Source organism: Miniopterus natalensis, chromosome 1 (assembly GCF_054644295.1).
Source record: "Miniopterus natalensis isolate mMinNat1 chromosome 1, mMinNat1.hap1, whole genome shotgun sequence".
Classification (NCBI taxonomy): Eukaryota; Metazoa; Chordata; class Mammalia; order Chiroptera; family Miniopteridae; genus Miniopterus; species Miniopterus natalensis.
Genome location: NC_142081.1, coordinates 170,589,629 through 170,615,357, shown reverse-complemented (window position 1 = coordinate 170,615,357; position 25,729 = coordinate 170,589,629). Strand labels below are relative to the sequence as shown.

The window sequence follows — 25,729 nt, the reverse complement described above, 5'->3', positions numbered from 1 at the left end:
TAAGATTTGACCATTTTATTTGATAATTGGGTGCTCCAGAAATTCATTGGGAGTTTTATTGTATTTTTAGATAAGCCTTAATGATAGAAAATGAAAGTCCATGAGATTTTTTTATTTTTATTTTATATCTAGGTTTCTATGATCAGAGATATTCGAGAGAGAGAAATTCGGATCTATACAGATGCAGGTCGTATTTGTAGACCACTTCTGATTGTGGAAAAACAAAAGCTACTGTTGAAGAAGAGACATATTGATCAATTGAAAGAGAGAGAATATAACAACTACAGGTAAGTACATACAATGAGAAAAAAATTGAGATACAGTTCACATACCATAAAATTAATGATTTTAAAGTATACAGTTTAGTGGTTTTCAGTATATTTATAAGATTGTGCAACCATCACCACTATTTAATTCTAAAACATGTTCATCACCCTAAAATGAAACTCTGTACTCATTAGCAGTCACTTTTGTTTTTCTTAAATTTTTGTTATCAAGTAATGGACTTAGCGGGTTTTCTTGAGGTATAAAACTCTTTGTGACATGTAAAAGTGTAGTAGTAATGATAGTAAGTAACAGATGTAATAAATAACATATAATGTAATATAACAATATAATACATTTCATAAAAAGATGAACCTGCTTTAAAATTTATTTTTAGTAATATATGAGTGTATATATTTTTATCGTAAAAAAATGCAAACAATATGTGTAATAAAATCACCCAATTCATTCATACTCTCCTCTTCAGAAGTAAATACTGTTAATAACTGGGTAAATATTCCTCCAGATCTTAATCTGTGAATTTATATACTTACCCCCTACTCCCACAAATAGCTTCTTTAGAAAAGCAAAACAAACTAATAATAATAGTTATGTTCAGTAACTTGGTTTTTTTCACCCTTAACAATAATATGCCTGTTTTGGAACTCTTTCTATATCAGTAAATGTAGGTATAGTAATACTCTTTATTAGGTAGAACACCTAGTTAAAAGAGTTCAGGAAATAAGGAAATTAAGAAAATCCTTCTTTTTCAGTTGGCAGGATCTTGTGGCCAGTGGGGTAGTAGAATATATTGATACTCTAGAAGAAGAAACAGTGATGTTGGCAATGACTCCAGATGATTTACAGGAGAAAGAAGTAGCTTATTGTTCCACGTATACACACTGCGAGATTCACCCGTCAATGATTCTTGGTGTCTGTGCATCTATTATTCCATTTCCTGATCATAACCAGGTTGGTAGCCATTTTTAACTTCTCATTTGTGAGGAATTGGGGGAAGTAGAATAAAAGTTAGAGATTATTCTGTAGTTTTTCAAGAAGAGCCTTTTAATGAAAGGCAATAAACTCCTATAGAATCAGCATTTAACATGCTATTTTTGTGTTTCACTGGTAAGAGCCATAATTAACTATTCCAAAGGGTTATCACTTATCTTTCAGAAAAAAAAAACACAGAAATTTTACCAATTATATTCTGGTTTATGTAGTAACCTGTAGAGTCTATTCCTTTAGAAAGAATTAAATTTTTATTGATTCTGCTTTGCATTTTTACCTTTAGTCCCCTAGAAATACATACCAGTCTGCTATGGGTAAGCAGGCTATGGGAGTTTATATCACCAACTTTCATGTGCGTATGGATACATTGGCCCATGTTCTCTATTATCCACAAAAACCGCTTGTGACTACACGGTCTATGGAATATCTACGATTTAGAGAGCTGCCAGCAGGTTTGTTCAGTTTTGTTCTACGTTTTTTAAAGATCCTGTCATGCTTAAGGCACTTTTATGGGTGCTTGGGAAGGTTAATAAAATGCATGTAACACAGTCTTTATTTTCATGGCATTTATAATGTGGTGAGAAACTTGAACATGTAAAAAGGTAGATATGTCGAAAGTGTTATGATTGAGGTGCAGGGTCCTTTGGTATATAGCACAGAGGAAGGAAATGATTGATTTCTATTGGAAGTCTAGAGCCAATTTCATGGGGGAGTAGCATTTTAGACCAAAGGTGATGAAAGGGTATTTGAATTTCAGAGGTTTCAGCAGGGCCTAGATCCAGGAACACATAAGATATGGAAAAAGCCAGTAGTCGCGTTAGTTTAATATGACTGGAGTATAAGTGCATGCGAGTAAAACTTGGTTTCACAGTGTGGAGGAGAGTGGGTTGAATTTCATTTTGACAATAAAGACCTTTTTTAAAAAAAAATATGTTTTTATTGATTTCAAAGAGAGGGAGAGGGAGAGGTAGATAGAAACATCAATGATGAGAGAGAAAGTCACCAATGGGCTGCCTCCTGCACGCCCCCCACTGGGCACGTTCCCGGTCCCAGAATCGAACCATGACCTCCTGGTTCATTGGTTAACGCTGAGCCACGCTGGCCAGGCAAGAATGAAGACCTTTTTTGAGAAAGGAAGTAATACAATTAGAAATTCATTTTAGGCCCGGCCAGGCATGGCTCAGCAGTTGAGCGTCGACCTAGGATCCAGGTGATTGGGGTTTGATTCCCGGTCAGGGCACATGCCCGGGTTGTGGGCTCAATCAGTGACTCTCTCATCATTGATGTTTCTGTCTTTCTCTCTCCCTCTCCTGTTCTCTCTCTGAAATCAATAAAGATATATTAAAAAAAGAAAAAGAAATTCATTTTAGGAATATCATTGTGGCTGTCGCCTGAGGAGTAGATTAGAGTCAGATACAGTGTTAGCATGGAGATAATTTAGAGGTTTTTGCAGTGGTCTAAGTGAGAAATAGTAAGGTCCTAAAGAAATGAAAAAGAGTAAGGGGAGATATATGTTGGAATACACTTGATAGGACTTGATGACTGATTGGATGTGGAACGGTGAAGAGAGGGAAGAAAGGAATTGGAAATATTTATTGTGTTCCTGGCTTGGGTGATCAAGGAGAGAGAGGTACTATTTATAAGATGAGGAGCACATTAGAAGAAGGAAGAGGTTTTGGAGGTAAGATAAATTCAGTTTTTGACATGTTGATTTTGAGTTGCTGCCAGAACATCTAAGAAATGGTTTTCCAATAGTGAGTTGCAAATATTGTTTGAAAGAAGGTCAAATCTAGAGCTGTGAAGTTTTTGATATATTAATGGTAACTCTAGATTACTATGAAATTGCTGAGGTTAAATTCAGAGTTAGAATACAGTCAGAGACAGATAGACTTTAGGCACCAGGAAAAGAAAGAAGGAGAGGGGATTTGAGACCTAGTTGATAAGCAGGAGAATCAGGAGTTTGCAGGAGGAGAATCTCAAGGAGACTGGACAACAGGCAGAAGGGTCCAGAGAAGTCTGAGGGGTATGAGACTGTTGAATATCAAAGGAGACAGCATAGTTCTTTGGCACGATTGTCTTACTGTATTATTAACAGAATTTTGTCTTTGTGGGTAACATTATTTATTTAGTAAAGTGTGCCTTGTAAGTAGTGGCTGTAAATTATTACCTATAGTAAGGGACCTAACATTTTGATAGCAGATTCTCGTGGGTTAGAATGATTTATTTTTAAAGTCCTCCACAAGGGGTTACTCTTGTGTAGAAAAACAAAATGTTAGGTTTTCTACAGTATGCTCATATCTTTGGGCTATGCTTAATGTGCTGTGTTTTTTCCAACATGTAGATACTAGTTTCTTTATAGCTAGAGAAGAAAAGAAATATAACTGACGGATTAGATTGGAAATAAAATGTTCCTTTGGTACTGATATGAAGTGGTGAGGGCATGGCTGGTAGGGACTGTAAGCCTTTCAGTTCTGTTATTATGTCATGCCTTAATCATGTTATCTCTTTTAAAAACTTTGAGATACTTTCAAACTTAAAAGTTGTAAGACTAGTACAGATGGCTCCTGTATACTCTCTATCCAGGTTCCTAGTTCATGTTTTATCATGTTTGCCTTACTCTTTCCCTCTTTCTGACCATTTGAGAGTAAGCCACAGACACGAAGCCACATCACTCTAATTCTTCCATGTATGTTTCTTAAAAACAAGGAGGACTCCATGGTGCAGTCATCAAAATCAGGTGGTTAACATTGATGTCCATCTAGTGAGCAGTCCCCAATTCACATTTTCCCATTGTCCTCATACTGCCTGTTTGGGTCTAGGATTTGATTTAGGACTGACTGTGCATCGCATTTAGTTGCATGTCTCTTTAGTCACCTTAACCTGAACAGTTCCTTACTTAGTCTTTCCTTGTCTTTCATGACCTTGACGTTTTTGAAGAGTTCAGGATAATGTTTATAGAATGGAGAATGTTGCCTCCTGGGCTGTAGTAGATGTAGCACGAGTGGGCAATCCAGGGATTGTCACGCAAGAGTCAGAAAAACCTCACAAGGGCCAAGATAGTTGAGTACCTATAGGTTGAGTACCTGGAAAAGAGTAGGGCCATAGCAGTGCTCCATGGAAACGTGAAGACATGCTGGGGAAGTCTTCTCATGCCATGTATCACAAAGGTCACCTGTCCTAGGATCACATCATGTCTCCCCAGACCCTGAGATTTGTGCAAATTCTCGATTCTTTTCAGGTCCCCCTGCCTTCTGAATCCTACGTTGTGCTGCTTAACTGTGTGAACTTAAAATTCTAGCTCTCCCAAAGAGTTCATACAAAAGGATGAGGACCAGTGTCGCTGTTACGAAAGAGTTCTTAGAGGACACCCTTTAGATTTCAAGAGGACTTTTTATTGCATACCCCAGGAGTGACTATTGGACTTTTCTCATCTCTTGACTGCCTGCTACTGGGGGCTTTGTCTCTCGTCCTTTCTAGGAAGGGCTCAGCTTCACTCACACTGACCTTCCCTTGGAGAATTTCACCCTCTCCTTCCTCCCTAAGCAGCGCATTCTACATTTTTCTGCTCCCAGTGTAAATACACCAACCCATCAAGGTGCTCAGAATGAATGCCCTCTTGTTTCTACGATTCTTCTTCCTTAGAGAGCAGTCAGGGTTATATTTAGCACAAGTATTTAGTGTTACCTGTTAAACGGGCTTGCAATTTAAAATTCATCAGTATAGGGTCAGGCTGGATTGGTGAGTAGTAGCTGGTGAGTGGAGAGATGTTTGCCTTTGTATTGGGTGTAGTACTACTCAGCGCCAGCGTGGTTTTGATGTGTATATGCAGACCAGTGATGTCAGGTTTGACTTTTTAAGAAAAGCTGGACATCTAAGCTTTTGTATGAATTTACTTTTTAAAATGTTAGGAATGAATTCAGGTTAAAAACAAGCTCTGGAATCAACTACCTTGGGCCAGTGTGTTTAAAACAGTTGGTGGAAAGCTTTCTGTGGCATAGCAGCCAGAGCTTTTAAGGAGCAAATGTAGTTTTCAGGGAGGAGGGCCTACCCTTTGCATATATCTCTTTCTCGAGTTTGTTTCTAGTTTGGGTTGGAAATCAGTGGGAGTTAGAGACTTGGAGGAGTGTGTCTAACGTGTCCCAGACCAGCAACGCTGCCACCCCTTACCTGCACTCCACTCGTTTAAACTGTTACATTCCTTCTGTACACATAAGAGTAAATGGATGGCGTGTCTTTTCATGAAGGGTGAGTTATTTTTTGAAAATTGAATTTAACTTGAAGGAAGCAAATATAAAAGATTTATTCAGAATTCAGATAACCAGAACATTCAATCATCCAGATTTTGGTTCCTTTAAATTCTGTAGTCATAGTTTTTTTCCTACATTTGAAATATAATTTTTGGAAAATCTGATGATTCCCAAAATGTGTTCATTGAAACTGCACTCACATTTAACAGTCATTTCTTATATTGTAATGTAGTGTGTTTTCAACCTTTTTTCCTTCTCGAATATTTGTTATTTTTACAGTCTCATCAAAAGTAGTTGTGGCAGTGGCAACTAAGAGTAAGATTGTGGTGGTAAATATATAATACCACTTTTTTGGTGGCATAGGGAGAGGATCTAGGAGCAAAAGCAGGGCTGGGAAGAGGTAGGGTAGTATCAGGTTCAAACCTAAAACCAGAAATCAGTCTATTGCTTTTTAACTTGAATCATACATAAATGACTTCATTAGTTCTTTCTGATAATGAGAACAATAGTAATACCTTGTATATGGCACAGGGTTACTGTGAGAATCATGAAACTTGGTTTGGGGAAGTACTTTATAAATTTGAGGTAACTTGTATGTATAATTACTAGTTATCAGAAAGGATACATTGGGAGTGACTGCTCTAAGGATTTGCTTGTATTAAGTGTTAAGCCATCAGAATGGTTGCCTCACAGACTGCTATTCTAGGAGTAGACTTTGACAATTACCATGGTGAAAACATCTGTGGCAAATATGGTGAAATAAAATTGATGTAAAAGAAAGGGGCAATTTTACTTTGTTTCCCAGATGATGCTTTAACTTATGATCTTCTGTGCATCATAGGTATCAACTCAATTGTGGCCATTGCATCGTACACTGGATATAATCAAGAAGACTCTGTTATCATGAATCGTTCAGCCGTAGACCGAGGCTTTTTCAGGTCAGCTATTTATAAAAGTTGTTAAACACAGATACAGTGGAAATACTAATATTTTAATTTAAAAAGTTCTCTAAAAACAGGTTTGACTTACATGTTTGCAAACTTTTTGGTAGTTTTGGAGGTCAAGCTGGAAGAAATTTTGATCTGACAGCAGAGACATTTTTCTGTTAAGATACTTTTGCCTCCATTCATGAAGCTTTGTGGCTATATGGCAGGCACATGCTGTTGTATGGACGCTTGTGTAGAGTTCAGTGTCGTGAAATCAGTGCCTTACTCGGCTTGGTTGATGGTCATGAACAGCTGAAGACACTGCTTCCTGTATCTCAGGATTTTCAGATGCTAATATGTTGAGGCTCCCCCCCCCCTTTTTTTGTAAGCAAATACTTGTTTGCATTTAGATAATATAGAAACATCTAAGAAACAAAAATAAACCCGCAACCTTAGGACCGTAAAACACTGTTTTAAAATTATGTGTTTTCAGTCTTTTCTATTATGGTATTATTAACAAACAATTTCAAATCCATGGCATATGAAACTTGGTTAAAAAGCTAGGAATTTAGAAGAGGGTGGATTTTTTTTCAGTGTAGTTTTGGAGGGTAGCACTAGGACCACCCTGTGGAAATTACAGCTAAATATGTCACAAACTTCTCACTTGAACTGCTGGAACAGACTCTGGGTGACCATCTCTGAGGGTCCATATGGAAGGATTCTTATTTTGAGTAGGAGGTTGAACTCAGTGACATTAGGTCCTTCCTGTTCTCACATATAATTCCAACTCTGTTAAGGTAATGGGTCAAATGCTACGTGTATGGCCCATGTAGTAGCATTTAGGACTTAACTTTGTCTCTTAATACAGTTAACTCTTACCCTAGATTCATGATTTAAATTACTTCCCAAATATCAATTAAGTAAACATTATTGGTATGTTCTAAGCCCTGTTACTAGAAGAAAATAGAAGTTACCTTCAGAACCATGTGTTTTTTAGGTCTGTTTTCTATCGATCATACAAAGAACAGGAGTCTAAAAAAGGATTTGATCAAGAAGAAGTTTTTGAGAAGCCTACACGTGAAACATGCCAGGGTAAGTGATACATTTAAACTGTGGAATTCAAAGTTAATTTACCATGGTTTTCCTAATTAATTTTTCTGGGTTTTATCTTCCTGTTTATTTTTTTTGCCATGTGGGGAGTATGTTTTTATGTCATTCTTACAGAGTGTTTGCCAAAAATTTTGTACCTAGGAGTGGGCTTGGTATAAGTTCTTCTATCCTGATATAACCTGCTTTGAGGAGGGTATTTGGAAATCAGAGAGGTCGTATAATTTCATGGGACATACTTCAGCTTCATTTTCACTTGTACTGTGTGCGTCCTGTCCCTCAGTTTATGTATTTGCATGGGAACTCCCTCCCATCTTCACATTGTGGTGTGACCATAATATTTGTCTAGTCGTAGTATTTGTATACATTTAACAAATAAATGAGAGGACACCTAGCATTTTTTTGTATCGTCTAAAAAACACAGACTTATTTTCTAGTTATTTTCACAGACACCTAAAAAATATGTATACAGAGTATGGATGGAATATCCCAGGGAAATGGGGTATCTCTGTTTCAATTTTGACTTCTAATAGTATTGCATGAAGTAAAATGGATTTTGTTTCCCCAGGTATCTTCCTATCACTCCATTTCCTGGGGTGGTTGGTTCTATGTAGTAGTAATTGATGTCCAGAGGAGTTAAGATTACATAAGATAAAATTCAAAATTTCTGTGGGAGGATGTGTATGTAGAGGGCATAGATATTTTCTAATGGAATATACAGATCAGAAGATGGCAACACTCTTATCCAAAATCACCCAGCAAATGGAGAATCTGATTTTCCAGTGCTCAGTGCTTTTTAGAGCTCAGAAAGTTTGTAATATTTGGAAAAAGGGCATTATATTATTACTGCACACATGGTCATGGTGTGTTAGAGATTACGATCTTCTCTGACTTGGAATTGATATATGTATTTGGTTTTTAATCTTTGCAGGGGGGATTATGTGACATGTTAAATACTTTTCTATGTGGTAGTACCATTTCAGAAAATTCCATGTCATGTCTGTTTCCTTGTAGGTATGAGGCATGCCATTTATGACAAGCTGGATGATGATGGTCTGATAGCTCCTGGGGTTCGTGTATCAGGAGATGATGTTATTATAGGCAAAACAGTCACCTTGCCTGAAAATGAAGATGAACTGGAGAGCACTAATAGACGCTATACCAAGAGGGACTGTAGCACATTTCTCAGGACTAGTGAGACGGGCATTGTGGATCAGGTTATGGTAACTCTCAACCAGGAAGGATATAAATTTTGTAAAATAAGGGTGAGTATAGCTTTGTCATATCGCTATTTATAGAAAGTAAACCAGACTGACTCAACTAACCTGTTTTTATATGAATTCAGGTACGCTCTGTTAGAATTCCGCAGATTGGAGACAAATTTGCCAGTCGACATGGTCAAAAGGGTACTTGTGGTATTCAGTATAGACAAGAGGTAGGTTTTTTAATATCCCTCATTCCTAACCCAGAGTTTTGTTGAATAGTTTATGAAATAAAAATTTGCTTTTAACTTAAGAGCCCAAAGGTGGTAAAGGCTTGCCTTTTAATTTTAGTGTTGAATAAGTGTATGAACATACTACATTGAACAGAATTTAGGATGCAGAAAAGTTCAGATGAGGGGGGAATCAGTTCTAGTTCTATAGCTAAGAGATTTAAGTTTCTTTTTAAAAACTCCTTTATAGGATATGCCTTTCACCTGTGAAGGTATCACCCCTGATATCATCATAAATCCCCATGCCATCCCCTCTCGTATGACTATTGGTCACTTGATTGAATGTCTTCAAGGGAAGGTAAGAGATTTTCTTCAATGATATGGGTTCCAACTGATGTTCCTTTCAAAATTGTGATAGGTGATTTCTTTCCTATTTGAGCCAGGGTACTTTGGGAAAAGCTAGTATGATACTTACTTTCTTGCATTTAAATTGGTTATGAGTATGCCTTTTTTAATTTTTTTGCAAAAATGTGTAGTTATGGCTAAGTCAAAATTTTTATAAAATTTACTACATCCAACCTGTACATATATATGTTGGTCATCCCTTTGACTGGTTCTTTTCTACAGATAACAGTTAATTCATTGGTCTTTAGTTCACTGAGAACTTAATTTTATAGCTGTATTATTAGCTGTGTGTGCATCTTTTAGTGGAGGTTTTCTATGTTTAAGTATCTTGTTAAGGTGGAGTGGCTGCAGCCTAACAAATGGATGACTTGGTTTTAAGGCATTAAAATGTTACTTTCCTTGAGCCATAGGAAGTATTCTGGAGTCTCTCTTTTTGAGACTGTTCCCATGAATAGCTTCCTATTTGAAGGGTTATAATTGAGTTTTTATTCTTTAGGTAAATTAGTTATAAGTAATAAAATAAACTTAGAGCATTATAGCTTTCCATAACATAGCTTTTTTAAGTTCAGTATCTTTCCTTTTCTAGAAAGGAGTTTTAAAAATTGAATATATTTTTGATAGATTTCTAAGGGGAGATAGAAGGAAGCAACCTTTTAAAGACTACTTTTTTTTTTAAAGGTTTCAGCTAACAAGGGTGAAATTGGTGATGCCACTCCATTTAATGATGCTGTTAATGTGCAGAAGATTTCTAACCTTTTGTCTGATTATGGCTACCATCTCAGAGGAAATGAGGTATGTTTGCTCTTACACTTACTAACATTGCTTACATTTCTTACATGCATTTTGTGTGTGTGTGTGTTTGTAGTTTCATTCATAGAAGTTAAACCTTTCATTGAAGTATAAATGTACTTCAAATATGTTTACAAATTATAAATATACAGCTTGGTGAATTTTCACAAAGTGAACATACCTGTGTGACTGTCCTCCAGATCCTGAAAATTAAATTACCAGAACTCTTTTATGTGAAGATTCCCCCTTTGTACCCCCCTCCGGCAACTCCCTCCCTCCAGGGTAACCACTGACTTCTAACAGTGTAGATTAGTTTTGTCTGTTTTGATTTTTATATAAATGGAATCCTGTAGTATATGTACATATATTCTTTGAACTTGTTTAGTATTTTTAAGTCTGTGCTTCAAAATCTGTTTCAGGTCCTGTACAATGGGTTCACTGGTAGAAAAATCACATCACAAATTTTCATTGGTCCCACTTACTACCAGCGTTTGAAGCATATGGTGGATGACAAGATTCATTCTCGTGCTAGGGGGCCTATTCAGATCCTTAATAGACAACCCATGGAGGGTAGATCCCGGTAAGAGAGCTGTGTCATTATCATTAATTAGCCTTTTTTTTTTAAACGAAAAATGTCAAACACAAAAATAGAGATAATGGTATAATGAAACCCCCATGTCCTTGTCACCCCACTTCAGTAGTTATCAAGTCTTGGCACTATGACCAGCCCCTGGTTATTTTTAAGCAGAGCCCAAACATACAATTTCTTTTGTAAATATTTCATCAAATACTTATTTTTCAAAAATATATCTTTATTGATTTCAGAGAGAAGGGTGGGTAGAGAGAGAGAAACATCAGTGATGAGTAATTGATTGGCTGCCTCCTGCATGGCCCCTACTGAGGATTGGGTCCGCAGCCCAGGCATGTGCCCTGACCAGGAGTGAAACCTGTTTCCTGGATCATAGGTCAGTGCTCAACCTCTGAGCCATGACAGCTCAGCCATTAAATATTTATACAAGAATGGTTCTCAAATTTCTTGATTCCAGGACCCAAAAGAGCTTCTGTTTATGAATTGTATTTATTGATATTTATCTTTTTAGATTTAAAACAAAGATTTAGCTTGGCCGGTGTGGCTCAGCGGTTGGGCATCGACCTATGATCCCGGAGATCAAGGTTTGATTCCCAGTCAGGGCTCATGCCTAGGTTGTGGGCTCGATCCCCAGAATCAAGGGGTGTGCAGGCGGCAGTGGATCAATGACTTTCTCATCATTGATGTGTCTCTCTCTCTCTCTTCCTCTCCCTTTCTCTCTCTGAAATCAATAAAGACATATTTTAAAAAACCAAAAAACAAAACCAGAAAGATATTAATTTATTAAAGTAACAGTACTAAAGCTATAACACAATATAAATAACATTTTAAATGAAAAATGTTTTCCAAATAAATGTAGTGATAAGTGACTGACATTGGTTTGCCTTTTTGCAAATCTTTTTTTTTCTTCTTGTTAATCCTCACCCAAGGATATTTTTTCTATTGATCTTCGGAGAGAGTGGAAGCTGGGCTGGGGGTAGGGGGTGGGGTGTAGAGAGAAGAGGAGAGAGGAGGAGAAACATTGATTGGTTGCTTCCCAAATATGCCCAGACCGGGCGGGGGATTGAACCTGCTACCCAGGTATATGCCTAAGGGAATCAATCGATCCTGAGACCCTTCAGTGGCATGGGCTGACACTAACCACTGAGCACACCGGCCAGGGTACAAATCTTTTTAATGAGCTGATTTACTAGAAGACAACTTCTGCATTCATTCCATTGTAGTATTTTATTCTTCACATTTAAGTATATGAGGAAAATCTGACCACATGTAGATATGTGGTTGGAAAAGGGAGGAATATTTGTTTATTTAATTGTCACCCAAGGGCATGTTTTTTATTGATTTTAGAGAGGAAGGGGGGGAGAGGAGAGAAAAATTGATGTGAGAAACATCTATTTGTTGCCTTCCTGTGCACCCTGATGGGAATGAACCTGAAACCTAGGTGTGCGCCCTGACTGGGAATCAAATCCACAACCTTTTGGTGTATGGGATGACACTTCAGCCAACTAAGCCACTCGGCCAGAGCATGGAGGAATATTTTAATAAACTATTCAGGTGACTGTGGATATTTTTTTGAATGCTACACCAAAATGACAAGTTGTAGTTTCTTAGAAGTTTAGCTATAATGAAGAATCTGAAACCACCTCATCTGTGTAAATGAATTTTTATATTATGTTAAAATTCATTGGTCTGTTTTGCACTTTGAGTGTATCTTTTACACATGCGTAATTTTGTAGCATCATAATTGGTCATTTGGAAAATATTGGTTCACTGAGTTATGCAGATTTTTAAATGATGACATATTTCATTTTCCTCCCAAAAATTCACATTTGTGAATATCACCACTGATGTCATCAGAAAAGTCTAAGTATTGGGAAGCTATCAAGCCCATAGTGTTGGATAGAGGTTTTCTCAATTTCTAAGTTTTCATCAACAACTCAAATTTATAATAATTTTCAACAAATATTTAAAGTTGTTTTCTTTGAAGTGAAAGGCGCACTTTGTTCCTTTTTAGAAAAAGTCTGCCAAATATCTAAGTCTGAATTAACATAATTGGTGCTGATGTTGGTGGATTAACATGATTGAGGTCAGCTATTTGTTCAGGTAAAAAAGATATTCCAATGTCAAAGTGACTAGTTCAGAATCAGGCAAGTGCTTTTCTTCAAGCCCATCATACTCAGTATACAACAGAAGTACTTTATGAGAACTTCCCATTTTGTCATAGAATATTAAAAAGATGTGTATTCAAGGGTTAGGGTTTCATGAAATGAATCATTTTAACTGTTTCATTACCAACATTCTTTTTTTTTTTAAAGTATTACAGATGTCCCTTTTTCTCCCCAATGCCCCGTTCTCCCCCCCCCCCCCGTTCCTTCCCCCTCCCCAGTCACTCTCCCCACCATTGTCCATGTCCTTGGGTTGTGCATATATGCACATAAATTCTTCATTACCAACATTCTTAAGTAAAACTGGCTTTTTTTCCTTCCTTCACTCATAGTAGAAATAAGACTGCTAATAAAGTTTGGTTCCACTGCCTTGATTTGTGTTCAGGTGCAAGCAGATATGTTGTATTATTATAAAAATAGTTTTTACCCTCATGGGGTCCACAGACCACACTTTGAAAACCTTTGCTTTAAAAGATTAGAACATTAAAAAACACACAACTAACCATGGTACCTCCTTAATATTATTAAATATGCGGTGTTCAAATTTCCCTATTCATTGCATAATTTTTAAAAAGGTTTGTTGGTTTTAATCAGGTCCATGCTTTGCAATTGATACGTCTCTTAAATTTTTAAAATTTATAGGCTGCTCTCCACCTTTTTTTCCCTTGCAATTTATTTGTTGAAGAAACTGGTTTTTCCTGGAGGGTTTCTCACAGTCTGGAATTTGCTGTTTGAATTGCATTCCTTTGCAGTCAGGATCATTGCATTCCTGGGCTGTGTGTCGTGCTTTTCTTGTAATTAGCTGGTTAGATCTAGAGGCTTGATGAAGTGGTGGGGTTGTGTTCTTTCACAATAATACTTCATAGGTGATACTGTATACTTCCAATATCTGGTTGTCTCTCTTTTGATGTTAGCAGCTATTAATGATCATTACCTAAATGATCATTAATTAAATAGGGATTGCAAACTGATGAGATTCTAATTTTACTCCTTTTTCATTCATTAGCTGAAATACTTTTATAGAACAGAAACTTTGTTTCCTCTACTGGTTACTGCTGACATAGTTCATATAGTAAAGGCAGGATAAATGCTCGATTCTTCCCTTTATTTACCAGTTTATGAATTGGTTATCTAACATCCTTCAAAGTTGACCAGTGGTTTGTTTTTTGGTAATAACATTAGAAACTCAACTGATTTTATGTTTTTTTTATATTAGGAATGTTAAGGAAGCCATCACCATCCACCTGTCTAGCCATCTGGACAATGCATTTTATTTTACTTCCATGCAGGGGGAACCTGTCATTCATTTGTTCCTTCCACCCCTTTTGTCAGCATGCATTTATCATTTCAGGCTTGATTGCCTGGGAGACTCACTCATGGAGAAGCTACTTTATTTAGATCAAATTTTGTTATTCATTTTTGAATATAAAGTTCAGCTCTAGTAAGTTAAATGATAGCATGATGAGACTTTACTCTGTATCTCATTGTATTTTTATGAGCAGAACTATATGTTATACATGAGAGTCTAATGTGCTTATTCTGTTTGGGGACCTTCTAATGCACGTAGACTTCTCCCCTTCCCCCATGCAGTGAGACTGCTAAGATATACAGGTTAGAGTCTAGTTCTCCTTTCTAATGTCATTCTTGACCTTTGCCATAGTCAAGGTGGTGCTGATATAGGAAATAATACAAAATAACCTGTTGACTTTGCCTTAACAGTGATGGTGGCCTGCGTTTTGGAGAAATGGAACGAGATTGTCAGATTGCCCATGGGGCAGCCCAGTTTTTAAGAGAAAGGTTGTTTGAGGCATCAGATCCCTATCAGGTTCATGTTTGCAATCTTTGTGGAATAATGGCAATTGCTAACACCAGGACCCATACGTATGAATGCAGGGGCTGTCGGAATAAAACCCAGGTGCGTATAGACCTTCTTGGCAGTTGATAGGTGTTTAGGATATAACTGTATTGGTCCAATCACCCAGGCAGATTGAGTGTGATGGAACAGATTGGCATTTTTATAATTTTGAATAGCACATCTCTATAAGATTCCTAGTTTTAAATGAGAAAAAATTTGGTTTTTCTAAAAATCACTTTAGATTTTACTGTGATAGTGTCTCTAAGCTGCTCATCTTTTCGAAAGAACCTTGTACAAGGAATTTTAAAAAGTGAGTTTTTAAAAAACCTGTTACTCAAGAAGGGTGAACATAAATTATGTCTGGCAGAAAGGGTGAAATACCAAAACCTATTAGGAGAAAGAGCCACCAAAGGCCAAGTTAGTAGGATGAGTGATATCAGCCTTCTCATATGTTCATCATTTCCAGTACCAAGTCTTTACCTTTTTCTTGGGGTAGGGAAGTAGGCTCATTTCAGTTCAACTTTGCTAATTACTTTTTTTTTTTTTTTCCTTTCAGATTTCTTTGGTGCGAATGCCTTATGCGTGCAAACTGTTGTTTCAGGAGCTTATGTCTATGAGTATTGCACCTCGAATGATGAGTGTTTAACTCTTTCAAAAGGTTCTTAAGATACTTATAAATATCTTTTGTGTATTGTTTTTATGATATGGCTTTAAAAAAAATAACAAATATGTGCCACATTGTGAGAAAAAGCATTTTATTTGTTTTGTTTGATGATATGCGTGCTTTTCTTCTGTAAATAGGTAATAAATTTTTGTAGATAGTCTTGATGTGTTGTCTTTATTTTGTATTTCACTGTGTAAAATCAGTGAATATAACTAAGGTGTTAGTGGACTGGATGCAAAGAAACTGGTTATTAGACAAGAACAGGGTTGTAGTTACCCGTGACTATGTTTAGCTACACAGACTAATACATTCTTCAGGTTTATAGCTTGGCATCTTCACCTGTTTTAAAAAAAAGATTAAAAAAATTAGTTACTTTCTAATTTTAGGTAGTTTAGTGTTTCCAAATAAATGTTAAAATGTGGGGATAAAGGATTTTTAACTGTAAAAGTGACATATGGTAGAATGCTCTTTAGAATTTGAGCTATACAATTTTAGATGTGGAAGATGATTTTGTTGTATTGGTTTGTAAGAGATGAACCTCATTATAGACCTGGCAGAGCACATTTCACAAACGAGCAACTTCAGATCCAGAGGCTAAGGAACTTTCCTTTGTCATCCAGTTTTGATTGAAAATTTAAAGTGGAATAGTGAGTGGCAGAGCTGAGACTCAAATACATGACTCTTAGCTATTGCTCTGTTTGTTTCATCTCCTGGCTTTACACATCTTGGCTGGAGAATCTGATAAAACATCTTCTCTTGATATTTCTTTCTTTCATACCACAGCTGAGTGATCCACACAGAGGAATGGTCTAACAAATGCTGATAATAAATTTTGTTCTTTTTGGCTTAAGGGAAAACCAATCCAGACATCTCTCTAATAGAACTATATAAAGGAAAGTAGCGTTATTCCGACACCACCAGGATGGGTGCTTAAGAGGAAGCTTTGACAGGGGAGTAGATAGAGGCAGAGCAGAGTTGGGTACCTGCCAATCTACTCTCCTTCCTGGCTTTTTCTTATAAAAGGTCAAAGGGAAGGACCCACAATCATTTCCTTTTAAATAGGAATTTAATTTAATAGAACACCAAGGAAAAATGCCATGTAGATAGATAGGAAGTTACGGGAAATAGAAGCCATCCCAGTCAAGTCTGAGTTTTTGTCTCTCATGTATAAGAGAAGGTGAAAGCATCTGAGTTGTAATAATAGCATCCCATCAACCATCCGAATGTACTTCTGGAGCCATGGGCTCTACATTTTGATTACATACTTAATCCCCTGTGGTTTCCTAACTACAGAATTTCATTAAGAGCTGTTTGATACTTTCCTACTTGGTTCTGTTCTTTATTAAGCAGAAGCACTAGTCATTTGTAAGTGGTTGTGAGATTTAGTACCTACCTTTCTTCACTGGTATTTCATGTAAGCTTTCCACCACTGTAATTTTTGCTGATGCTGAAGCCTGTCCTTGGGAGTTGGATGCGTGGCACTCATATTCTCCAGCATCTTCCTTACTGAGAGGAGATAGCTGTGAAACGAAAAGGGTCTTTAGTGCCCCTTTGCTGGTCCTGTCTTTGTCTAGTGGTTTCCTAAGATGACCAGGGGATTCACAGCAAAGATACTGCTAGAAATAGTGCAAGTCCTGTGCAAGGAGAATTACACAGCTCAGCGGTTGAGCATCAATGTAAGATCCAGGAGATTGAGGTTTGATTCCCGGTCAGGGCACATGCCCGGATTGCGGCTCGAGCACCAGTAGAGGACGTGCAGGAGGCAGTCGATCAGTGACTCATCATTGATGTTTCTATCTCTCTCTCCCTTCCTCTCTCTGAAATCAATAATGACATATTTAAAACAAACAAACTGGAGAGGTGATATACCAGTTGGAGGAAGACCTTGATAGGATATATTATCTAAGTACTATCCATGAGTACCCACAGCTATGAAAGGTCAAGTAAAATAAAATAATCAGTAATAGACTAAAGTAATGCTTGGATCATCTCTGAGAACTTTGCTTTGAACTCTTAGAAAAAAAATTAGCTCTTGCACATTTGTTGGTCATTTCCAAGACATCTAGTCAACCTCGGCTGTTTTTCAGTTCCCTCTGAAAGAGGAGCAGCGGCTCCATGTGAGTGCCTCCAGCTTGGCAGTACCCCAGGCGTCTGCCAGGTCTGCGGTGTCTAATCCCAACAACGAAGCCTCGCCAGCTCCTGGTACTCACCAGCACCCAGCCAGTGACTTCATGCTTTTCTGGGCCACCTCGGGTCTGAATGGCCAGGTTGTCCCGATCACCAGGCAAGAGTTCTGTCCTGTGAAATCCATTATTGTCCTTTCTCACCTGCAAAAAAGAGGAAAATAGTCTCTGTTCTCCACCTGGAATCAACTTGGAAGTAGTCACATTTCTATAACTGCATAAGGGGTACACACAGACTTAACTGGATCAAACCCAGCAATTTTCACATTACCTTTTCCTGACTACTTAAGACATAAAATATAGATCCTCTTATTTCTCCCTGCCAATTTCCCTCTATATATTTTAAGTTATATAGCCTTATATTTTAAAAATTAATGTATTTTTCTAGATGCTTTTTAAAAATTAATGTATTTTTCTAGATGGGAATATACATCATACTATCCTGCCACTGGTTACCATCATTCACTCGGGCCTTGTAAATTCTGCTTCTCAGCGCTGGGCCTTCTCTTGCTTGCCAAGACATATTTGACTCTGACACAGTGTCACCCAGTGCTAGGTGGAGCCCAGGTCCAGTGGTTCTTCCTGCAACAGCCTCATCAATGAGAAATAGTAGGTTAAGCCCAGCCGGCATGGCTCAGGGGTTGAGCATCGAACTGATCCAAGAGACTGCAGTTCGATTCCCAGTCAGGGCACATACCCGGATTTTGGGCTCGATCCCCAGCAGGGGTGTGTAGGAGGCAGTCAGTCAATGATTCTTTCATTGATGTTTCTATCTCTCCCTCTCCCTTCCTCTCTTTGAAATAGTTATTTAAAATGGTTTTCAATAATGATGTATTCATTTGATTCAACAGCTGAAGTAGTACATCTTTGGTCTTTATTTACTGAATTCAGGATTCTTTAAGGGCTCTGTGTGTGAACAAAGCAGAAAAACACTGCGGCACAGAAATAGTCTTAGCAACTGAGCTGTTGCTCCTCGAATCACGCAGCTCTTAGTAATGAGCATTCGGTGCTAGTTAACCGGATCCACCATGTACAGAGAAAATGTTCTCAAGTGTTTTGATTGGAAAATGAATACTTACATTTAACAGAACTCATATTTTAATATATCGTAAGAAGTTAATACAACATGTAAAAAATATAAAACTTGTCAAGAATTTTTACATGGCAAACATCCCCTTATGTAAGGAGAGTTCTTTGTTTTTTTTTAATAAATGTTTTCCAGGTGTTTTTTTTTGTTTGTTTGTTTTTTAACAAGATGAAGGCTGAGAAAAGTGGCTTCTAAGACAATTTTACATCTGTGCAATGGGCTGGAAATGCCTCACAGTCTGAACTTGGGAAATCTGTAGTGCAGGAAAAAATGTGGCATAGTCACTGCTCACCATAGAGGGCCAATTAGGGAGAGAGCCAGAGGCAGACCCAGGAAGTCATTTCAGCCCCTTCTCTGTTATTTTAGCTGCAACAAAATCTCCCAGAATCTAGCTATTGCAGATAAGCAGTAAGAAAAAGAGGAGTGCCATAAACAGTGCTGGAAAAACTGGGCAGCCACATGCAAAAGAATGAAACTGGACTCCTATCTTACTATGCCAAACAGGAAACTACCTTAACACCACACACAAAAATTAACTCAATGGAATAAAGACTTGAATGTAAGACCTGAAACCAAAAGATTCCTAGAAGAAAACAGGCAGAAAGTTCCTTGACATCAGTCTTGGTGATGATTTTCTGGGTTTGAAAAACAAAAACAAGTGGGACTACATCAAACTAAAAAGTTTCTACAGAGCAAAGAAAACCATCGACAAAATGAAAAGGCAATCTACTGAATGGGAGGGTTTGCAAATCCTATATCTGATGAGTTAGTATCCAAAATATATAAAGAACTCATACAACTCAATAGCCAAAAAACCCCAAAATGGATTAGAAAATGGGCAGAGGATGCACACTGTTGGTGGGAATGTAAATTGGTGCAGCCACTATGGAAAGCCCCTCAAACATGAAAGCCAATGAGCATGTAATCCAGCAGTCCCAGTTCTGCGTATGCACCTGAAGGAAAACGGCCATGATCTTGAAAAGATACCTGCATCCTTATATTCACTGCAGCATTATTTACACAGCCAGGACATGAAAGTGGCCTACATGTCAACTGGCAGACGAATGGGTGAAGAAAGCGTGGTATAAATATATGTGGGAGATTTAGCCATAGAAAGAAAGTCTTGCCATTTGCAACAGCATGGATGGACCTAGAGGGCATTACGCTAAGTGAAATAAATCAGACAGAGAAAGACAAATGCTGTATGATCTCAGTTATATGTAGAATCTAAAACATAAGAACAAAAACAAAAAAAGCCCCACGCTCAGATTGGTTGTTGCCAGAGGTGGGGGATAGGGGATGGAAAAATAAATGAAGGGAGCCAAAAGGTACAAACTTCCAGTTATAAATAAGTAGTGGGGGTGTAATGTACAGCATGGTGATGGTAGTTAGTGCTGTATTGCATGTTTGAAAGTTACTAAGAAAGATCTTAAAAGTTCTCATCTCAAGAAAAAAATTTTCGTAACTACATCAAGCGACAGATGTTAACTAGACTTAGTGTGGTGATTTCACAGTGTGTACAAATATCAAATTGTTATGTTGTACACCTGAAACTAACAATATTGTATGTTAATTATGCCTTAAATTAAAAAAAAACTTAAAAGTGCCAATAATTACAGAAGCAAGATAGATTCGTTTGATTCCTACAGGCTAATACATTTCAAGGGTTTACGAATTTCATGGAACTGTTAAAGGGCATTTATGCAGCTGGAACATGTGTTGTGCCTTTTTAATAAAGTTTCAGAAGAGTTTTATGCTGAAATAGAACATGTGTCTACTAAAACTTTCAGATCCCCAGCCACTGTAAACAAATAAAAGATAAAATGATTGTCTAGGAAAAGAAATATTTATAATACAGGAGAAGGGTCCATATCTTTAATGTACAAAAAGCCACAGGCCAATAATAACAAGAAACAATCCAACAGAAAAATGGGTAAAGGATATGAACAGGCAATGTATAGAAGAGAAAGTCCAAATATGAAAATATTCTCAATGTAGTCAAGGAAATAAAAGCAATAATGTGATGATACTTTCACCCATATTAACAAAATTAAAAACGGGGAATACTCAGTGCTGGAGAGGGTGCAGGGACATGACACCCATACCCTGCTGGAAAGTGTGAACTGCTACAGTCCACATGGAAAATAATCCCACAATGTCAAAACTAAAATCTTTTGACCTGTTCATGGAATTTTGGGGGAAATCTATCCTATTGCGGGGGTGGGGGGTGGGGCAGGCACACTTGTACATAGGATTTGTGTACTCGGATGTTTGGGGCAGCACTGTTTAATAATTATGGTTCACTCATATTTGGAATATTACATTATTATTGAGACCTGGAGGGACACCCATGGAGTATCAGGAAAAATAAGTTTCAGAGTTATATGGACACTATGTTGTCACCTCACTCCACATATGGGGGTTATATATTTGTATATGTTTGGGCATAAATAAGGGTATGAAAGACACAAACCAGGGCAGTTCACATGGATTATTTCAGGGAGCACAAGGAGGTAGGGGGTAGATTATGAACTCTTTCTTTATATATCTTTGGAGAGTTTCTCCTTAATATCACTACAACTTACCACTTGTAATAATAATAATAAAAAAGAATATTCTTAGAAGTTGTGAAAGCCCAAATCTGAAGAAATGGTCAGGCAGAAAAAAAGAGACTAGATAGGGAGCCTCTCAGTCTCAGAAACATCCAAGTGTTTGGGAGGAAGGAATTCCGGGTGTGTTTACCTTCCCTGTAAGCATCATCTCTAACCTGCTAGAGGGAAGGTAAATATGGCAACTTCAGTTCATCCCCCATTTCAAATATTGCCTTTGGAATCTTTATAGGCTAGGAGTTTGCTGGAAAAGTGTGGGGCTTGTTAAAATCATGTGATAACTACTGGTCGGGAAAGCACAGACTGCTCAGCAGCCTGTCACCTGAGGTGTTTCGGAGAGAAGGCCTGTCCTGCTAGTTGTGTTGCTGAGACTCCTTGAGCATGACAGACATGCTACCTTCTTTGAACCTCAGTTTAACAAGTGAGGATTCTAATACTCATGTATATCCGAAAAGCAGCTCTATGCTTAAAGTGGAGTTGGACCACGTGTGAATGTATAAGTATGTCTGAATTCTTAAGCTGGGTTACAAGGACAGTGGGGGGAAAACACATATCCTGTTTAATGATTTAAGCCGGGCCTTTTAAAGTGTTTTGACATGGCCCATAGTAAGGCATACATTTTGCACTGTGATGTGTAATATACGAAAGCAAAGTTATAGGAGACGACACTCTTACTAAATGTAATGCCTTCAGATATTTTCTGTGCTATTTTTTATTTTTAAGAAAATGATGGTTTTGATCCCTTCATTACATTCAGGACTTGCTGCTAGATCTTGATCTGCAGATGAAAAACCTGCTTTACATCTTGCATGGGGCAAATTACACTATAAAGGTAGAAGAAAATCAGTAGAGCCTAGCAGCTGGGTTTTTGCTTGTTTCTGGCAAGTCTGTAGAAAGTTATTTTCCCCCGTCTCCCCCCAACTCCTTTCCTTCACTCCCAACTTTGTTGACAAGCCCTAGGGAAGCCCATGGGATCTGGTCCATACAATCCCAGAAGCTTAAAGGAAAAGACTCCCCAGGCAGATGTTTCGCCCTGGCGTGTGTGTAGGTAGCTGGGGGGGGGGGGGGGGGGAGTGGGGGGAGTGGGAACAGGTAAAGGGCTGAAGAAGTTACTGGCTGCCAGATCTGTCAATAGGTCACATGCCCGGGACACTGGGGTCACCCTGGCTTCCACTGTGTAATCCCTAGAGCACAGCACAGAGCTTTGTAAGGATAGTCTCTGGAAATGCTGTTCCTCCGCCTCTCCCCTCCAAATAAGTAGCCCCCCCTCAACCAGCAGCCTTCAAATACGCAACAGGGGCGTCTGCATCTTTGGCTACGAAGGCCGGGAGGTACACGCCCACTGGCTGCATTTCTGCTTTTCGTTGCTCCCCGTCCCCCTTTAAAAAATAACTTACTGAGGTGAAATTTCACTGATTCCTTTAACAGAAGTTTCAGCTGTAAAGGGCAGTTGTAGTACAGCTGGTGCTCTGCCCACCCCACTCCGTTTGCATTTGCTGGAAAAACCCTGACTTCACTCCCACCAGGGGCCCCCAAGGCGGCGATGCAGCCTCCGGCCACATGGGGGCGCCAGAGGATGGCCGGTGTCCCGAGGTGCAGCAAGGTGCTTCAGTGGGAATCCTAAATGCAGTAGAAGGCGGAAAGAAATTTCCTCTGGGGTCATTAAACCGTGGTAATAATGTGCACTTGGAGCTGCGAGTGACAAGTGTGGAGGAAGCTTTCTGAGGTGGAAGGAAAAAAAGACCAGGACATTGAGAGCAGTCGAGAGCAAGGAGCCTGGGCACACTGTGCCTGGATCCAGCTGCCCTTGAGGTTGGAATCACCCTCCTGGACCCCCACCCTCCAATATTTTTGACTAAACTAGTTTGAAGTGAGTTTCTACAACTTGCAACAAAATGAGTTCTGCCAAAATCCCAGAGTTCCAGCAGTTGCTCCTCTGGTTAGACACCAAGCATCAAAATAATCAAGAGACCATCATCCATCCTAGAGCTTGCGGGAGAGGTGAACCTGCTACCGAGAAGGCTCTGGTTATGCCTTTTTACTGAAATCGATTTCCTCCTGGTTAGCACGAGTCTGATGATATTTACTCAATAGGATTGTCGTGAGGGGCGCTTAAATGAGTCAAAATGTATAAACAGGGAAATAGAAAGTACTGGACAGGACAATTGGTAAGTAGTATTTGACCTGGCAAATGTTATCCCTTCTACAGACATGCTGAGAATATGTTGTCCTTCAAATCTGGAGATAGTTACACAAGATAATGCCACTTGAAGGGAAACATTTCCAGGAATAGTAGCTAACAATCTATGCTAACCACGAATCTGACAAGCCACGTGATTTTACCTGCCTTCCTTTGCGTAATCTTTGCAAGAATTATATGCCACGCCTGTCACACAGAGAAGGAAACTGAGGCTTAGAGCAGTGGTTCTCAATCTAGGTTCTTTTTCCCCCAGGGGACATTTGGCAATGTCTGCAGATACATTTGTCACAACTGAGGGGGTGGGTAGAGGCCAGGGATGCTGCTAAACATCTTACAAGGCACAGGGCAGCCCCCACAACACAGAATTGTCTGCCTCAAATTGTCAACAGTGCCGAGGCTAAGAAACCCTGGCTTAGAGTGAACTCAGCCAGCCTGGCTAAGAACTCACATTCTTCTTCCTCCAATGGGGACCCCCCCATGCACGCACATGCTCACATTCGCACTGAAGCACACGCATGCTCACACAGGCACACACGTGCACGCACTCAAGGGTGGGTATGGGTGTTCAGCATTACAGTTTCCCAGTTCCTAAGGCTCCCTGCTCCAGCACTGCTAACAAAAGCAGAGCAGGGGCTATTCTGGAGGTCAGTAAAAATGCCGGCTGGATCCCAGGGACAAATCTGGAAGACTACCATAAGGCTTCACGTTGGAGGAGCAACAGGCAGTGGAACCGGCAGAGGATTTTAGATTCGTACCATCTTTGTGCAGTGAGAGAGGAGCTTGTCAGTCTAGGATGTGTTCCTGAAATCTGTGTCACTGACCTTGTTCCAGATGAGGACAGGGGTTGGGATTCCGATGACCTCACAGCTCAGGTACACCTTGGCACCAGTGACATTCCAGATGTTCTTGGGGGGTGTCACAATAGAAGGACCTACAAGAGAGGGCACAAAATCAAACATGTTTTTTAAAACAGTCTTTAACATCAGTCAGCATGCCAGGAAATAAATACTTGATTATGTATGTGTATGAGGCCGTCCCCTCTGTGAATTATCTGAAGCAAATTTCAAAGCCCAGACTGACATACCCCGGCCACCAGCATGATTCTAAGCTCTGCTTTGAGAATGCATAATAGACAAAACCAAAAATAATTAGGAAGAAAAATTTATTGTTTATAAGATTTTCTTCTCTCTCAAATCATGCTTAAATGAGTTTGAATTTGCCAGCTGTTTTGCATTATCTGGGCCTTTCTAATTAATATAGTGAAAATTTAGTTCCAAAATGTTTTGTGTTTTTCTTTTTTGTTTACCAGCATTTTTATTTTTGGGGAGTGGCAACACAGAGCTACTCCTTGGGGAAGGAACAAAAGAAATCTAAGAAGATATCTGAAAATGTTCCGAGTACCCTGAAAAGATGGTAGTCCCTTCCTGAAGAAGCTTGGGATCTGAGGTGGACGAGTCAGTGGCGATAAGGCAGGGATGGAAACTTTCATCTAAGAGATCAACTTCAAGTGCTGTGTGACTGGAAGAGACACTGGAAGGAGACTGGAAGGAGACACTTTTGAACAGAAGTGGTCTGGGTGTCAAGGAAGAAGGCGGAAGGGTCTTTCTTCCCAGTACAGGTTGGGGGAGGCAGTGGGTAAAGAGAAGCAGTGGCAGGTCTACTGTGTGTCACCAGGGCCCCCAAGGAGAGAGCTCTTTCTAGGATTCTGTGTCTAGGTCCCTGGCACCGGCTGTTGGCAAGTGGGGACACCTGTGAAAGCACTGTCTGAATAGAGTCAGCGGTGTGGGACCACCTGGGGAAAGCCCAGAGTGACGCCTCCTTACCCCCTCGATCCTGGAACACATCCCTCAGCCTTCTCTAGCATATCCCCTCCAGTAAAAAGGGCCTTAGCACCAACATCAGTGGTATACATCTTTTTTGTGAGAAAAGAGGTCCTGGAGTTGGTGAACTCTGGCCTGAGGGCCCAATCTGGCCTGCCCCTTGTTTCTGCATGGCTTGTGAATGGTTGGGGAAAAAAAGAAAAGAATATTTCATAATGTGAACATTTTAAGAAATCCACATTTCAGTGTCCACAAAATAAAATTTTACTGGAACACAGCCATGCACAAGTGGAGCACTTGTGGCAAAGACTGTATGGCCTAAAATATTTACCATTTGGCTCTACATAGAAGAAGTACTGATCCCTGCTCTAATCAA

At 39.0% G+C, this 25,729-nt stretch overlaps 2 protein-coding genes across 3 annotated transcripts in view; one reads left to right on the top strand and one right to left on the bottom strand.

The window, feature by feature from the left end:
- POLR2B (RNA polymerase II subunit B) overlaps nt 1-15,616 on the top strand; it is a 40,350-nt gene extending 24,734 nt beyond the window's left edge. Inside the window, exons 14-25 of the mRNA XM_016207558.2 lie at nt 133-287; nt 1,038-1,236; nt 1,559-1,727; nt 6,364-6,460; nt 7,446-7,540; nt 8,570-8,820; nt 8,901-8,990; nt 9,238-9,345; nt 10,071-10,184; nt 10,601-10,761; nt 14,655-14,850; nt 15,347-15,616. Coding sequence (XP_016063044.1) covers nt 133-287; nt 1,038-1,236; nt 1,559-1,727; nt 6,364-6,460; nt 7,446-7,540; nt 8,570-8,820; nt 8,901-8,990; nt 9,238-9,345; nt 10,071-10,184; nt 10,601-10,761; nt 14,655-14,850; nt 15,347-15,436 — 1,725 coding nt within the window. The 3' untranslated portion in view covers nt 15,437-15,616. The remainder of the gene's footprint in view (nt 1-132; nt 288-1,037; nt 1,237-1,558; nt 1,728-6,363; nt 6,461-7,445; nt 7,541-8,569; nt 8,821-8,900; nt 8,991-9,237; nt 9,346-10,070; nt 10,185-10,600; nt 10,762-14,654; nt 14,851-15,346) is intronic.
- The window catches only part of IGFBP7 (insulin like growth factor binding protein 7), a 71,508-nt gene continuing 57,426 nt past the window's right edge, over nt 11,648-25,729 (bottom strand). Inside the window, exons 2-5 of one of the 2 annotated variants that reach the window (XM_087827211.1) lie at nt 24,355-24,464; nt 17,665-17,781; nt 16,848-16,974; nt 11,648-11,740 (exon numbers count right to left, since the gene is read on the bottom strand). In XM_087827211.1, coding sequence (XP_087683337.1) covers nt 11,691-11,740; nt 16,848-16,974; nt 17,665-17,781; nt 24,355-24,464 — 404 coding nt within the window. In that variant the 3' untranslated portion in view covers nt 11,648-11,690. Of the gene's footprint in view, nt 11,741-15,494; nt 15,794-16,847; nt 16,975-17,664; nt 17,782-24,354; nt 24,465-25,729 lie in introns of those variants that run through there. The other variant, XM_087827214.1, reaches the window with a different exon arrangement.